The 14,948-nt window shown below is 42.0% G+C and overlaps 1 protein-coding gene across 5 annotated transcripts in view; it reads right to left on the reverse strand.

Moving 5' to 3' along the window:
• Positions 1-14,948, reverse strand: part of UNC13B (unc-13 homolog B) — a 180,911-nt gene that overhangs the window by 128,501 nt on the left and 37,462 nt on the right. For all 5 annotated transcript variants that reach the window (XM_031062858.1, XM_031062855.1, XM_031062859.1 and 2 more), the window contains exon 8: positions 580-906. In XM_031062858.1, coding sequence (XP_030918718.1) covers positions 580-906 — 327 coding nt within the window. The remainder of the gene's footprint in view (positions 1-579; positions 907-14,948) is intronic.

Raw genomic sequence — 14,948 nt, forward strand, 5'->3', positions numbered from 1 at the left:
CTACTCACCCAAACTTAGATTAAATACTTTTGAAGCCTGTTTTCAATACTGTTGACAGCTTGGAAAGCCAAAGTACAAGGACAAGAAAGGCTCCCACAGCGAGTCAGACCAACGTGTCTATGCACGCTGTAATTCTCTACAACCTACAACTACATAAACACTAACTCCAATGGTGATAGTCTACAAGAATGGAACTAGTGAAGCTCTAACCATGAAAACGTAATTCCTGGTTGTTCAAGCATGAACTTGATCCCACATGAGCAATGGAAGCAACTATTCTGGGGCCGGAGTACGTTCATCAAACCAGAAACAGAAAATCCAGCAAATGAGCTCCAAGATGCTGCTCCTCTTTACACACACAAAAAAACCACAGTTTTAGCAAGTGTTCCTCTTTGCACACAAGGCAAACATAGCTTCAGCTTAGCCGACATCCCATAACTAACTGGTCCTCTACAAGAGAGTTTTCACAGACCAACAACATCAACTCAGTTGTCAGAAAAGGCTGCAAGAACAATGTACAGCAAACAGAAGAATCCTCTTTGAACTAGCTGAAAATAAACTGCTAATAGCTTCACCTACCTCATTTGGACTCCTGCATCAACATCCTTGGGCTTCTCAAGTTCCAGAGGTAACTTAGCTGCAGAATGGTCTGCAGGCTTTTCCTCAGCTTTGCAGACCTTCTCCTCCTCTCCTTTGCCATGAGGCTCCTCTTGCTCCTTGAGCCATGCCTGACCATCCTTCTGGTAGCTGCATGAACTGTGGTAAGAGTGATTTGACTGCCTTTCCTGGTGATCATCCTCCTGCTCAGAGCCGTGGGCACTTTCATGGGAATGTTCCAGCTCGCTGAGGTGAGAGCTTTCCTGGCTGACATTGCAAGAGGAGCCATATCTACTACTGCCAGCAGGACTACGAGAGAGTAAGAAAGTCCATCAGAAAAAACAGTGGCTTGGAAAAACACAAAACAACCTGCACATGTAAAAAACTGAGCAGTACACTAAGTATTACTGAAAAGGCATGCTATGAGTCATACTTAACTATTTTATTCTTATGATTATCATGTAAATATAGATTTGTGAACCTCAAAAGTTTGGTAGGCAGTAGAAATACTTCATACACAATCTACCTACCAGCATATAGACCATATTTACTTCTTGTGTATATATAAATATATATATACACACATTTACATATGCTCTATACATTGGTCTTTGTTGCACCAATTACTGCTTCACCTTACACCAGCTACAAACTGCAGTGAAGATATTCTAATAACCAGGTAGGAATAAGAATGGAAACACAGCAATTCAGAGTGAAAGTGCTTCTGTCTTCTGCAGTTTTGCTGCAATTGGGTGTCTTTATCACATCTATTTAAGGTGACTGTTGTTAAAAAATAAAGTTAACTTCACTTTCATGTATTAAAAGTTTATGATAAAATATGTTGCATTCAAAATTAAGACTGTCAAGACCTTCAACGTACAACCTTTTACAAAAACAGAAAAAATTTTCAAAGAAAAGCCACACATAGGGGTGTGACCTCTGTGATTCAAGATACCACTTTCAGGACTGAATTCCTAGAATCCTCAAACAAAATACAGCAGATGGGGATTTCTCATGCAGTCAGGAAAACTATGGCCAAGAATTAAGCAACACTCATATTTTTCTCTTGCAGTCTTGGAAGAATTTGGAGCCAGGAAGTTCTGTGATTGCATCGTTGCAACTATATGATCAGAGGAACAAGTTTCACTTACATTACACAGAATTATATATATACTTAAATTTAAGTTTAGCAGGCCTGTGTTTTGATTTTTAAGGGCAGCTGTAACTTGGCGCATGTACAGGACTCATTGCACTCATGAAATATGGGTATCTTCCTCCAGGGACTTTCATAACTGCATGAAATAAATTTTGCACTGATTTTAGGAAGACCAAGCATTAGAATACCTTCACTGATATTTCTGGAAGTGTTTCAATATATTCATTAACATGAAGTGAACCTAAGCAGTTCTATAATGTATCATCAGTAAGTCGAATTTCTCTCTAAAATTTAAAACATTTACCTTGCATTTTGAGAACAAAATGTTCCTCCCTACCAATACATTCTACCTGTTACTCTTTTTTTTAGCAAATACAATATTATTATCCCTAAACAAGAAAGCAAAGTTAATTGTATGCAGCAAAATTAACACACAAAGACTGTAACTTCTGAAAGACTAATGAAATAAGTACTAAGAACATCTCATTCAGTGGGATACTTTATAAGAACATGAGAAATTCAATTACACTTACAGAAAAGGAGTGGGAAAAGGGGACAAATGGTCTAAAAGCTTGTATGGAATTCATGACTGCAGTTTGCCATATTGTCTGCGACAGCCACCAGTGATACCACAAACACTGACAACAGGGAGGGGACTGGGACTGAGCTACAAACACCAGACACCAAGGCCACTCTCTACAGCTGCAGCATTGCATTATAAATGGTCAAATCCCATTTATTATGCCTCATTTGTAACTAGCCTTTTCTCATTCAGGTGTTCCATGCCATGCAGATCTGCAGCCAGTGTGTCAGGATGCAGAACTGCTCCATCAGGAGCAGAATCAAGCCCAGTTTCTTTCTCCTCAAGCTTCTCTGGCACATGCTCCTCTGCCTGATCTTCTTTCTGCAGTTCACCTGAAATCACATTCTGCTGATCTTCTGACTCTTTGTCAAGCTTCTCTCCCAGCTCTTTGTTGGATGTATCATCAACAGTGTTTGCACCAGATGGCTCTTCAGAACGGTCATTGTCTACAGCGTCAGGCTGCTTTGAAGACAACTTCACTTCTATATTTGCATCAGTCACTTGATCCGAGACTGCAGATTTTGAGTTGTCTTCTGAACTGACTGTTCCTAACACCTTGTCATCTGGTTTTGACAAAGCCTGTGGTGGTGCATGTGGTTCCTTTTTGGCAGAGGTCTCCTTGATGTCTTTTTGCCAGGGAAAGGAGAAATCTAGCTTTTTCCCAAATACTGCTCCTTGGGCACTCTCTGGCTTACTCACCTTTTCTTCACCACCTCCTTCAAACAGAGACATAGAGAGTTTCTTAAAACTGGACACGAGGCCCTCATCTGTTCCTGCTTTATTAGCAGAAGGTGGCTGTTGAGAGAAGAATGACCCAAAAGATTTTCCACTATCAGAAGATGACATAAAGCCAAATTTTGGCAAACTGGGTATGCTTGGTATTTCAAAGACAGATTTACTACTGCTTGCATCTGGAGCAACATTATTAGCTTTACCCTGTTTCTTCAAGTCAGATTTGGAAGCAATCCCTTCTACAGGCACCCCCTCAATTGTTAAATGTTTTTCCTGTTCAGCAGTTTGCATTTCTACCTCACTTGTCTTCTCTTCATTCAGCTCAGGCAGATGAACACTGGGCTCATCAGCTGGAGCTGTGGGTTTGCTGTCATTACTACTGATCAAGTCCTGCTGATCAGCAGCAGCATTGGCCTGATCCCCTGCAACAGCAGGCTCAGATTCAAGTTTAGCACTCTCATCTAACTGGGAAAGGTTTGTGTCTGCCCTGTTAGTTTGGGCTTCCACTTCCAGTGTGAGCTCATCAGCAGAGCCAGTGTGAAGGATGTCAGAGGCTGCCTTGTCTGCAGCAGCAGCTTCTTCCTCTGCTACACCTGAAGGCTCCACAGCTGGTTGGAAAGTACCTACATTTGCCTGGTCAATCGCCTCAGTCTGCACTGCATCAACTGCACCACTGAGATCAGACGGGCATGGCAGAGCATCTACCACCTCAGAGGGCTGTGCTTCACTATTCTGCTGCAGCACCTCAAGGGCTTCATTCTCACTAGAGACTCGTGTTTCTGGAGTGGCACTCAAAAGTTCCTCTTTAGAGGTTTCCAAGTTCTTTTTCTCTTCAGTTTCTGTTTTCATAGGAGACTCTTCTGTGGAGTTTTCTTCTGTTGAAGCAGCTATTACATCCTTCTTTACAGAGGTAGAGACATCTCTTTTAGACTCTCTGGCTGCAGCGGCATTTTCTGGCTCCCTAGAGTCTTTTGCTGGAACAGATCCAGTGACATCCTTCACACCAGTGCTTTGAGGTTTAGGGGTGGATTTTGGAGGCATCTCTTTTGGAGATTCTTTTGGACCTTTGAAGATGCCGAATATATCATTTGTGAAAGCTGGTGCTGGGCCACTTGGGAGGGATGAGAAACCAAAGAAAGAGGAGCTCCTCTTCTGTGCAGGTGGAGGTGCAGTAGCTTGAGGTTGAGAAAAGAAACCAGAAAATGTTTTGGGTGGTTTCATTTTTGTCATGAAACTTGAAAACATTTCAACTGAAGAATCCAGGACTGATTTATCACTCTCAGGTTCCCTTGGTTTGCTTTGCAAATTAGGTGCCTCTGGCATTTTAGGAGGAACATGTGGCTGTTGTGCCCTTTGTAATCTGTTAGTTTGTTCAGGTACTTTTTGTTCTGGCAACTCATTCTGTACACGTACTTCTTCAGGGACAACTTCATTTTTCAAGTCACTCATACTGTTTAAGTCATTTAGACCCTGGGAATCCATCTTATCACCTGAGGCCATGCTATGATCAACCTTTTCAGATGTTTGGTCTTTGGAAGAATAAGGCCCTTCATCAGTAGGAAATGCAACACTGTCCATTTTCTCCACATTACCCAAAGCATCTTCTTCTGCCCTTGGGGAAATACTCTGCTGGTCCCGAGAACCCTCCTGCACGGCGGGAGTCTGAAGGCAAGGACCAGCAGCAGACAAGCTGGTTACTGCAGTGTCCTTGGTCTGTGGAAGCTTTCCTAAGCTACTCTCTTCACTGGCCTGTGCAATCTTCTCTAAGCCACTCTCTTCACTGGCCTGTGGAATCTTCTCTACGCCACTTTCTTCACTGGCCTGTGGAAGCTTTCCTAAGTCACTCTCTCCACTGGTCTGTGGAAGCTTTTCTAAACCACTCCCTTCAGCTACTGCAGCAATACTTTCTACATTGTCCACTGCCAGCTTTTCTGATTTATTTTCTGGGATCATGAGGTCATTAGACGTTTGTTTGCCAGTCACTGCTGCAATAATATCATCAACTTCTTTTTTATTGTCTGCATTTTGTTGCGTAGTAGAACTGCTGGTTTTGACACCAGAGTCGGTGGGAACACTTTGCTTCATATGTGCTTTAGCATCCACTGTTTTAGTTGGTTTTGTATTACTCTCCTGTCCAGGAGCAGTTGGTGGCTTAGAATTCACTGGTTTCGTTGTTTTTTCCTGCCCTGGAGTAGTTTGTGGCTTATCATCCAAAAAGGATGTCAAATTGAAGAAGCTAAAACTAGTACTTCTTTGAGGTACACTCTTTTCAGGAGCTGGACCACTGGAGAAGAAGGAGGGCAGATGAAACAGCCCCTCTGTTTCTTGTTGCTTCCCACCAGCAGGAGCAGCAGCAGGTGCTGAAGGCTTTGGTTCATCCGATCCAGTGAAGAAGGAGAATATGCTCTTACTGGCTGGCTGGGATTTCGGAGCAGTGATATCAGAGAAGCTGAATGGCAAACTGAAACCCGACTCTTTGGGTGTCTGGTCTGGCTTTGGTTTTGCCCGATTAGCTGTGTCTCCTACACGGGCATGCTGCTTTGCTGCCCAGCTGGCTGGCCCAGCTGGCTTCCTCTGGGACCTACACTCACTGGCTTCTGTGAAACATTTCCAGAAGGCACTTTTCTACTTCCAGGAGACTCCTCAGATTTTTTACTTTGTTGTTCCTCTTGCACCCTGGGGCTAAGAGAGACCTGCTTGTCCATGCCTTCTGTTTTCACCTCTTCCTTGGGGGTGGAGGACAGACACGGCATACTGGCACTCTGAAGACCCCCAGTCTTCTCAGGTTTCTGCCTTGGCTCAGTCACAGTCCTGCTGTTGGGTTTTGGCAGAGTTGTAGGACTTGAGGTTTGTTGAGAAGACACAGGCTCCACTTTGAAGAGATCTCCAAGGGATCCAAATAAAGATGAGATGCCAGAGGTTTCCTTCTGTTCTGGCTGTTTCACCTCTTCTGGTTTATTACTTTGCCTCTTCTCCAGTTCTGGTGATGGCTGTGGCACTTTGCTTACTTGTGTTTTAAAGAAATCAAAAAATCCAGAAGATTGGGGTTTGTTGGCAGTTGAGGTTGCAGGAGAATCTTCTCCAAGACTGAACAATTTCAGAGCACTTTTAAATAATGTCTCCTCAGGCTCAGTGGCTGGTTGGCTCGGAATTGGCTGTGCCTGACTTGGTTCATTAATGGTTGCATGCCTTTCAAGACGCCTGGAAGCTGGAGTTGCTTTAACAGGTCTCTCTTCCCGTATGGGCCTGCCATCTGCAGCAGTTTGGCTCAGTATAGAAGGAGATCTTGTTAATCCTGGTTTTTTAACATGGATGTTTTCAGTCCGGTGTAATTCTGGCTTTTCATTTCTAGCAGCCTCCAAATTAAGTTCTGACGAAGTATTTCTTCTTGGTTCTGATGTAACAGGAAACTTCTGCCCAGTTTGTTCTTCATCTAACTTTTTATTTGGTGTAAGTGGTAAAACATCAGCCTTATTTTCAGATGGTATTGACCATCTGTCTGTTCTCTTTGAGGTAGAATCTTCTGATGTCTCAGAGCCAGGGCTTGCAGACTTTCCAATTAGTCCACCCAAAGCAGAAAATAAGGAGCTAACTTTGTTCACTGGTGTTTTCTTATCTTCCTCAGTCTTTTTTGCTTCTGTTACTCTTTCAGTAGATGCTGCAGTTTCTTCAGCTTTAGGAGTAGACTGAAACAGTTGGAATCCAAAGAATCCTGATGACCCACTCCCAGAAGTTGTAACTGGGACAGCCTTACCAACTTCCTTGGTGTGGACTTCCTTACTCAGAGATTTATTGAAAGCTGCCCTGGAATGTGTTCTGAGATCAAGGGTTAATGGAGGCTCCTCTGAATGATTCGGCGTTTCCTTCTCAGGTCTGAAATCCACTTTTAGTTTTTGAAGTTTATAACCTGAAAAATCTAACGGCTGCTCTCTCTGATAATAAATCGACTCCTCAAACATTTGTGAAAAAGTTTCCAAATTCATGTTCATTAGCTGGTCGCTCCTCTGCAAAGCTACTGACAAATCCAGGGGTTTATTTGTTGTATAATCATCTAGACATTCTTCTTCAGCAAACCAAAACAGTTCATCTTCACTGCCAAGAGGGACTTTGAAACCACAAACAGCAATTGTGCTGTCTTCCAGCACAGCTCTTGGAATGGAATCCATCTGGAAATTATAATCCCAGCAGTCCATGTAGGAGTAAGTTTCAGGAGCACACACGTAGACATACTGTCCAGTGGGATCAGTGAGTAGGGAATACACATACTGGTTGTCACTGTACATGTAGTATCCACAATCACCATCTTCTGATGGCCACCACACGCCCTGCTCAAGCATCATTATCCACTCCTGATACTCCTGGCTATAGGATGAGTACATTAAGCCTTCATCCATACTTAAAGTGTCTTGGTCAATTAGTGTCCACATCGTTCCATCACAGCCAGAGGAGTAGCTCAAATCCATGGGCAGCTCTTCAAATGAGTAACTGCTGTCTCTTTCAAAGGGCTGAAAGTTACTGTAACTTTCATTGAGAGAATTAGCAGTCCATGCATCATTTTCTTCCAAACAAATGTCTTGGAACATTAACTGGTCAAATGATTCATATGACACTGCACTTAAATCTAGACTCTGCCCATCAAAATTGGCATTAGTCTGCCAATTCATCACATTTGCATTTCCATCCTTTTTACAAAGATTCATTACCACATCATTTTCAGGCCAGTCCAAGAACTGAGGGGGCAGAACAGGGTTCTGGTTTAACACGTAGTAAACTGGTACTGCTATTCCATGAGTGTCAGCCAGTCCCCCAACTTCATATTCCCATTCAAAGCTAGAATGGCTCCTTGTTTCCTGATAAGCTGAGTACTGCTCTGTAGGGTTATAGCTTTTATTAGTCAAATTGAGAGATTCATTTGATCCTTTGTTTAAATGAGTTGGAAGAATTTTAGATTCTGCATCCTGGTGAGGAATATGCCTACTATTTACAGGCTTTCCAGACAAGTCCTGTACACTGGCTTGCAGATTTAGGGCCTCAGTGAGCACAGGATGTGCACTGTGAGGAACATGAGGCTCAGTTGTTTCATTTACTTTTGCACTGGATAGGTGGTCAGTAGTGGAAGATTCCACTGTTTTCACATTATCCTGCTTCTCCTTTGGTTTTGGCAGCAGATTTTTAAAGAAGCTGGAAGCTTCCTGCTTTTCTCCAGTGCTGCTTTGACTGTCAGAAGCCATTCCTGAATCACTAGGTTTAGTCTCCAAGCTAGAATCCTCACCTCTCTCAAAAAGCTTCATGAAGCCCAGAGAATTTGGTTTTGTTTTCTCTTGCTTACATTCAGACAAGTTTTCACTTGAGGCAAGCCTAAATAAGCCAGAAAATAATCCAGGAGAAGTGGTTTTCTGGCTATCACCCTCGCTTTTAGCAGTTGAATCTTGATTATTGGCTGTATTTTCATTTGAAGAAATGTGAAGAAAGCCAGAAAGAAAACCTGTTGTGTGCTTCTTCTGAGTATCATCTGCACTTGGAGCTTCTGGCCCTTTGGCTGAAGAGGTGGATTCAGCTGAGCCTTTGCTTAAGTCTGCTGCATTTACTCCCTCTTTCATCTGTCCTCCTTTTACATTTCTAGGTTCTTCTTGAGTACTCTTAGATTTCTGCTGCTCTTCTTTGGCCTTAAGGGTAGCAGAGGCACTATCCTGGTGTTTTTCTCTGTTTACCTGGACAGTAGATAGGTTTTCTTTAGTCATGTTTCTCCTTTGTAAAAGTTCCTCCTTATGGTCCGATAAATTTGGAACTGAGCTAGATTTTACTGAAACTGCATTTCCTGAATTACTGTTTCTGCTTTCATTCAGGGAACTGCTACTAGAACCCTGATGACTTTTTTGATGCTGTGTAGGTGCTAGATTTTCTGCAGAAGAAAATTTAAATAATGATGACATAAAGCCTCCCTTCTCATTTTTCTGTTCCTGCTTTGCTGATGAACCCAGCCCACTGATAAAAGGAAGTTTTCCAGTGAAAGGAAATGAGTGCTCTTCCTTTGATGAACTATTTTGTTTTATATCCTCCTCAGACTTATGGTCTTTAAAATGTTCAGATATACTTTCTCTCTTCTGTTGTTCAGCAGAAGGAAGCAACAATTGACTGAAAGACTTTTTGAGTGGGCTAAAAAAGCTTTCAGATGCTGTACCCTGATCTTGACGCTGTGACTTAGGTTCCACATTATCTCTGTTTTGCTTGTTTGCCAGTCCGTGGCCTGCAGGATGCTGATCCTCTGAGTGATTTGCAGGAGGCTGGTCCCTGGCCATGGGTGCACCCCCTACCAAAGTGGCACCTGGCTGACTTGTAATAGGATGCAAATCTGGTTGCTTCTGTGGCACATCTGGCTGCTTGGGAGCCAAGAGACCATCAAGATTGGCTTTCAGACTGAAGGAACTGACTGAGTTTGTAAGCCTGCCAAAGATGGAAGACACAGAAGTGCTACCTGCATTTATCTCTGCCTCACTTTTGGTCTCACTTTTCTGTGCCTCTGGAACAGTGCTGCTGGTCCTGGCTGACATCTGTCCAGATGGTGCTTCGCTCCTTTTTGCCTCCTCAGCTTTCACAGCATGGCTGTCCTTGGTGTGCTCCTCTTTTGTGACTTCTTGTTTTGGCACTTCCTTCTCAGAAAAGATCTTTAAAGGATTAAACATGCCTAGAACTGAATTCACAACTGAATGCTGGTTCTGCTGGTTGTCAGCAGAATTTCCTTGTGTTTGCTGGGGAGGATGTGGTGCAGAAGTCTTACTGTCTGTCTCAGTGGTTTCTGGCTTGTTGGAGTTTGTGTTCTGGGCTCTTTTATCACCACTCACCTGGGATGGCAGCAAAGACTGAATGGAGAACTTGGTGTCAGATTTACTATCTGCTGCCCCTCCAGAAGCAGAACTCTCACTTTTAGCCTTACTGGTAAATACATTCAAGATTCCACCTTCTGATGAGTTTTTGTTTTCTGTATTCTCTGGAGTGGAAGACACAAGTTTTTCAACAGATGCTGTGAGTTGTTTTGTGCTTGACCCTACCTTCTCTGTGAAAGAGCTAAAGAGGGAATTCACTGTATTTTTCACACCTGACAAGTCTGGAAGAGATTCAGATTTGCCTTTGGTAGTCTCCTCTGCAGCAAGATGTTTGGTCTGCTCAGATTTTTTAGCTTCTGTCGAATTATCAGCATTATCCTGCTTCAGTGGCACATTCTCAACTTTTTTTTTTGTTTCTGGCAACGTACCAAATTTGCTGATTTCTTCCTCCTTTTCAGCCAAATATTCAGAGACTGATTCTACCAGACACTGAAGTTCATCCATTGTGTCTATGTACTCCTCATTGGGTTCTTCAACAGGTGACAGTGTTAAGTCTTGCACAGGATGATCATGCTTGCTCTCTTTAGTTTTATGTTTTTTATTAGAGCTTTCTTTTGACTGGGAGCCCATATTTGCATGGAAATTAGCAGTTATGTTTCTCAAATGGCTGATGTCAGAATCATACCATCTTCTTGAAAGCTCCCCCATTTCCTCATCTGAAACAGGTGAGTACTGGAACTCATCAGAAGCACTGCTGTCAAATTCCTCAAGGACATCAACAGGCACAAAAGTGTTCTCTAGCATCCTCATGTGTTTCATGTCCTCACTGTTACTCAGGTGAAGTGAGTCCTCATGGTTCATCCCCTGCTTATTGGGCAACTTGCCACTTTTAACCATTAACCCATTTTTATATGGACGCAGGACTGGATAATCAGGCAACCCCTTACCTTCAGAGTTCCTGGTATATTTTCTAACTCTATCATATACTGGGAAATCATCAATGGGTTCAGAATCAGCTGCCACACCATTGAAATAAACTGTTTTCTCCCCAGGAAACTGCAGACTTCCATTTCTTTGCAGGCTTATTCGTTCTCTCTCTTCCAAACTGTATCGCAGTTTCTTTTTCCTTCTTCTATCAATTGTATCATATTCCTGAGGATATCTAGGGACATCTACAGACCCTGACTCCAGACACACATTTTGGCAGTACCTTGATCTTTCATAGTGATTTAAATTTTCTCTTTTTGAGAGAGTTTGTATCTTTTTCCCGTTTTTCTCATGCCAACTTCTAGTTTTATGAGTTTTTTCTAAGAAGTCCTCTATTAACAGTTTTCCTAGTTCTTCATAGTTACTGTCCTGTTCTTCTTCTCCATCTTCAGTGTCAAATGGAATGATCCTGACTCTTTCATTTCTAGCTAGAGATCCTGGTCTAAGATGAGAAATAAAGGGAGTGGGAGGGAAAGGAAGAGAAGCAGCAAAAAAAATAGGAAGGGAAAAACAACAGTTTTAAAAAAAGCTATAGGAAGGATATAAAAAATAGTAATGGAAAAACATGCATTAAATAAACGAAAATTAAAATCAGAAACATTCAGAAATAACACAATTGAAAATCTTCCAATCTACCACCATTACACTTCAATCAAATAGTCAAAAAAAGCAGCACGGGTTGTGAGATTCCATCGGGTATGTCTGCACAAAATTTAGAAATGCCTTTTTGAGGGAGAACAGCTTTTTGTGATCAAGTGAGGGCACACAGCCTTGGCAGTATCAGTACTCTGCTGTTGCTTTTTTAGGCACGCTGAAAAAAAGTCACTTATTGCAGCAACAGGACTACTTTGAGATGCAGTGCCCACGCACACCATTCCACTATGCTGTGCCTGCATTTCAGTCGCCCTGGGCTGCAGACTTCGTTTTAGCAGTACTCATAAAGCCTTCAGGGACCCTCCACCTGCCAGGGGTGGCAACAGAGCAGAGATTTCATCTGGAGACTTAGGAGTCATTGGGTCCCAGGCAAATGAGGACAGGGGACAAAATGTAAACTGTGGGCACGAGCAACAAGAGGAGCTTCAGCTATTTCACCATTCCTCTTTGCTGGGAAAGCTCTTGCTGCAGCTAAAGCCCTCAAGGTGCCCCTACCAACACAAAATTAAGATTCTCAGAGCTGTTACTGGACCAGAAGGAAAAACAAAACACTGGTGCTGGATATCAGCCCATCATAAGCCTCAGATGATTTTCAGGATCTGTATTTCCCATTTATAATGCATCTGAACCAGCAATTTATAATTGTCCATTGTGGGAGAATGGATTAAACTGTGAAACAATCTGATGCTTCCCAGAAATCCAAGTAAATGACCCTTGGGATTTTGGGATTAATTCTTATCCCTTGGTCAGCAGGATAATCTCAATCATGCAACAGCCTCAAGGGTAGTAGCAAGGAAACTTCTTCATCTAAACCTCACGAGGAGAGCTTCTGACAACCTACATACAAACGAACAGGTAGAAAGTGGACGTAAAAACATCAACATGATCATCTGAAAGATGCAGCTTTGCCTCACATCATCCATCTCTGAGAATGAGGAGCATGAAGGCATGTGTGTCCCTGACTCCCTAGCACCAGAGAAGGGCAAAGACAGCAAGCATTCTATGGATACTGCTAATCCAAGAGTCTTCACCATGAGAGCTGTATGGAGTATGCCAGCATAGGATACAGACGGGATAGTCCTGAAAGAGAGATGGGTCATTTCATTTTCTACTGCTGCTTCAGTGCTGCATTTCCAACAGTATTAGCTAACTTATACTAATTGGAAAGATGCTCATTACTTTAAATGAATTCTGTTATACACAGTTTAGAACACTTATTACACTTCTTGCTCATTATTTTAAGTCAGTAAAAGAAATAATTTTCTTTCAAAAGATTCCCAGGGCCACCATAGTTACTGGATCAAGCCCTTCCAGAGCTCAGCTGAAGACAATGGGTGCTACATGAATGTCTGAAGAGCCTTTATCTGTAAATGCTAACCGAAAAAATGTACTAATTTAGGCATAAAGAAAATTACTTTTCTTTCTAATCTTTCTAAATTTCTTTTCTTTCTTTCTTTTCCTGTATGTGTTTTCTCTGGTCTTTTACAAAGCAGCCCTTTTTATTAGAAGAAATGATGAGAAACCCAACACATGAGAGGAGAAAAAGACATCAGCCCAGCATTTAACTACTACAGATCTAAGAAACAGCTGAGGCAAACAGCAAGTATCAGCTGAAATGTACCACAAGAACACTTCAAAGCAGCAACACTGGGGAGACAGGCAGAGAGGTGCAGAGAGGGTAACCCACTCATCTGACAGATCTAAAGATTTAGATATGGACTCTCACAGTGGAATCTACGCTATCATACTGAGTAAGACTAGGGAGGTATGGAGGACAAACAGGTAAAGAAAATGAGCATTGCAAAGAAAAGTTAGTGCTTAAACAAACAAACAAAAAAAAAAAGAAACCCAACAAAAAACCCAAACCAACAAACAAAAAACCAAACAAAATGCAAACAAACGAAAAAAAAAACAACCCACAAACCAAAACGGAGGGAAAGATGTCTGCTCTTCTGAAGCCAAACTGGTTGCTGGCAGCAAAACACACTCCAAGGACACATTAACAATACTGCTTGTCATCCTTATGAGAGGTTGGAAGAAAATACATTACTTCAATCACAGGAATATGATCACATGTAACAGCTAATAAAGAGAAGCAGAACTTTTTCATCCAAATCCAGATATTGTAAGGAAAAAAACCAGGTGCTAGAACAGACACTTTCAACTGAGGCATTTCAGCACTGACAACCTTCTGCACAGTTCAAGACAGGTTTCAGCAGGTTCTTGTCTGGTTCTTCTGGGTCTGCCCAGGAGAGCCTCCTACAAGCCCTCATTTTCACAGCAACCATCAGCTGCAGTCTGCCAGGAACGTGGATTTCATCAGGTGACTGCCTGGCACACAGCACTGAGAACTGCTAGGAACAAAAGTCAAATACAATTTGTTCCTGCAATACTCAGCTTCAACTTTGTTTTGAAAATATTTCAGATCTACCCACATGCTTCTTTTCAGCTAGCTTGTTAGAAATACCTTTCTGGTAAGTAAGAGAATCCCACATAGCCCTTTGGAAAGCTTATTTGCATATTTTATAAGATTAAATATGTAGCAAAGAATCTTCTTGGGCATGTGGAAAATGCACATGGGAACAGGAACTCTCAGATCACCACTGAGGATCTGCATTTCTGGACTGAAAGTAATTTTAGACCATAGCAAACTACAAAGCTCACGGTTTTCAAGTAAATTTTATCAGTCCAGATCCTTTCACATCAGTACCTTAAGGAAATCAGGGGGAAAAAAAAGAAATATATTCCAGCTTGGTATTCTCTAAAAATTCAAACCAGCAGCAGTTCTTTGGAAGGTCTTAAAAAACACCTGTACCTGTTAGATACAGATAGAAATTCACATACATACTGACTCCTAGCAAAGTGAGCCATGAAAAAATACCTGTATTGTCAACATCACTCCAAGAAATCACACAACTCCAAAATTATGCCGCCAGCATTGGCTTCCCGTGACTGGGGGTCCAACATCACTGTTCAACTCAGCTCTTCCAGAAAGAAAAAACCTCAGCTCATCTTCTCAATTAGATCTTCAGCAATTTTACCGCAGAAAGCCAGCAGCACAGACTCACATGGGAAAGGGAATAACTTGCTTATATATAAGACATTTAATGAACTAGGAATAGAGCACTAGGAATGACACATCACACTGCAGTAAATGCATTTTGTTGGCACATTTGCTTCTATTCTTGAAACCTCAGTAACAGTAACAACATTAGATGTTACCATTAAACTTCACCCTTTTACTATTAAAGATCATACATCAAGAAGGGCAAAACTTAACCTCAGTCACCCAAGACAATAACTGAATTTAGGTTCAGACTTTGGAAAACACGAACATTCGCACCAAGGGAGATAAGGTAGAAAAAACTAAGTTATAATACAAATAGAACTCTGCACCTCTAACTGTGATAGTTCC

The sequence above is a fragment of the Geospiza fortis genome, unplaced genomic scaffold (assembly GCF_000277835.1).
Source record: "Geospiza fortis unplaced genomic scaffold, GeoFor_1.0 scaffold878, whole genome shotgun sequence".
NCBI classification, from domain to species: domain Eukaryota; kingdom Metazoa; phylum Chordata; class Aves; order Passeriformes; family Thraupidae; genus Geospiza; species Geospiza fortis.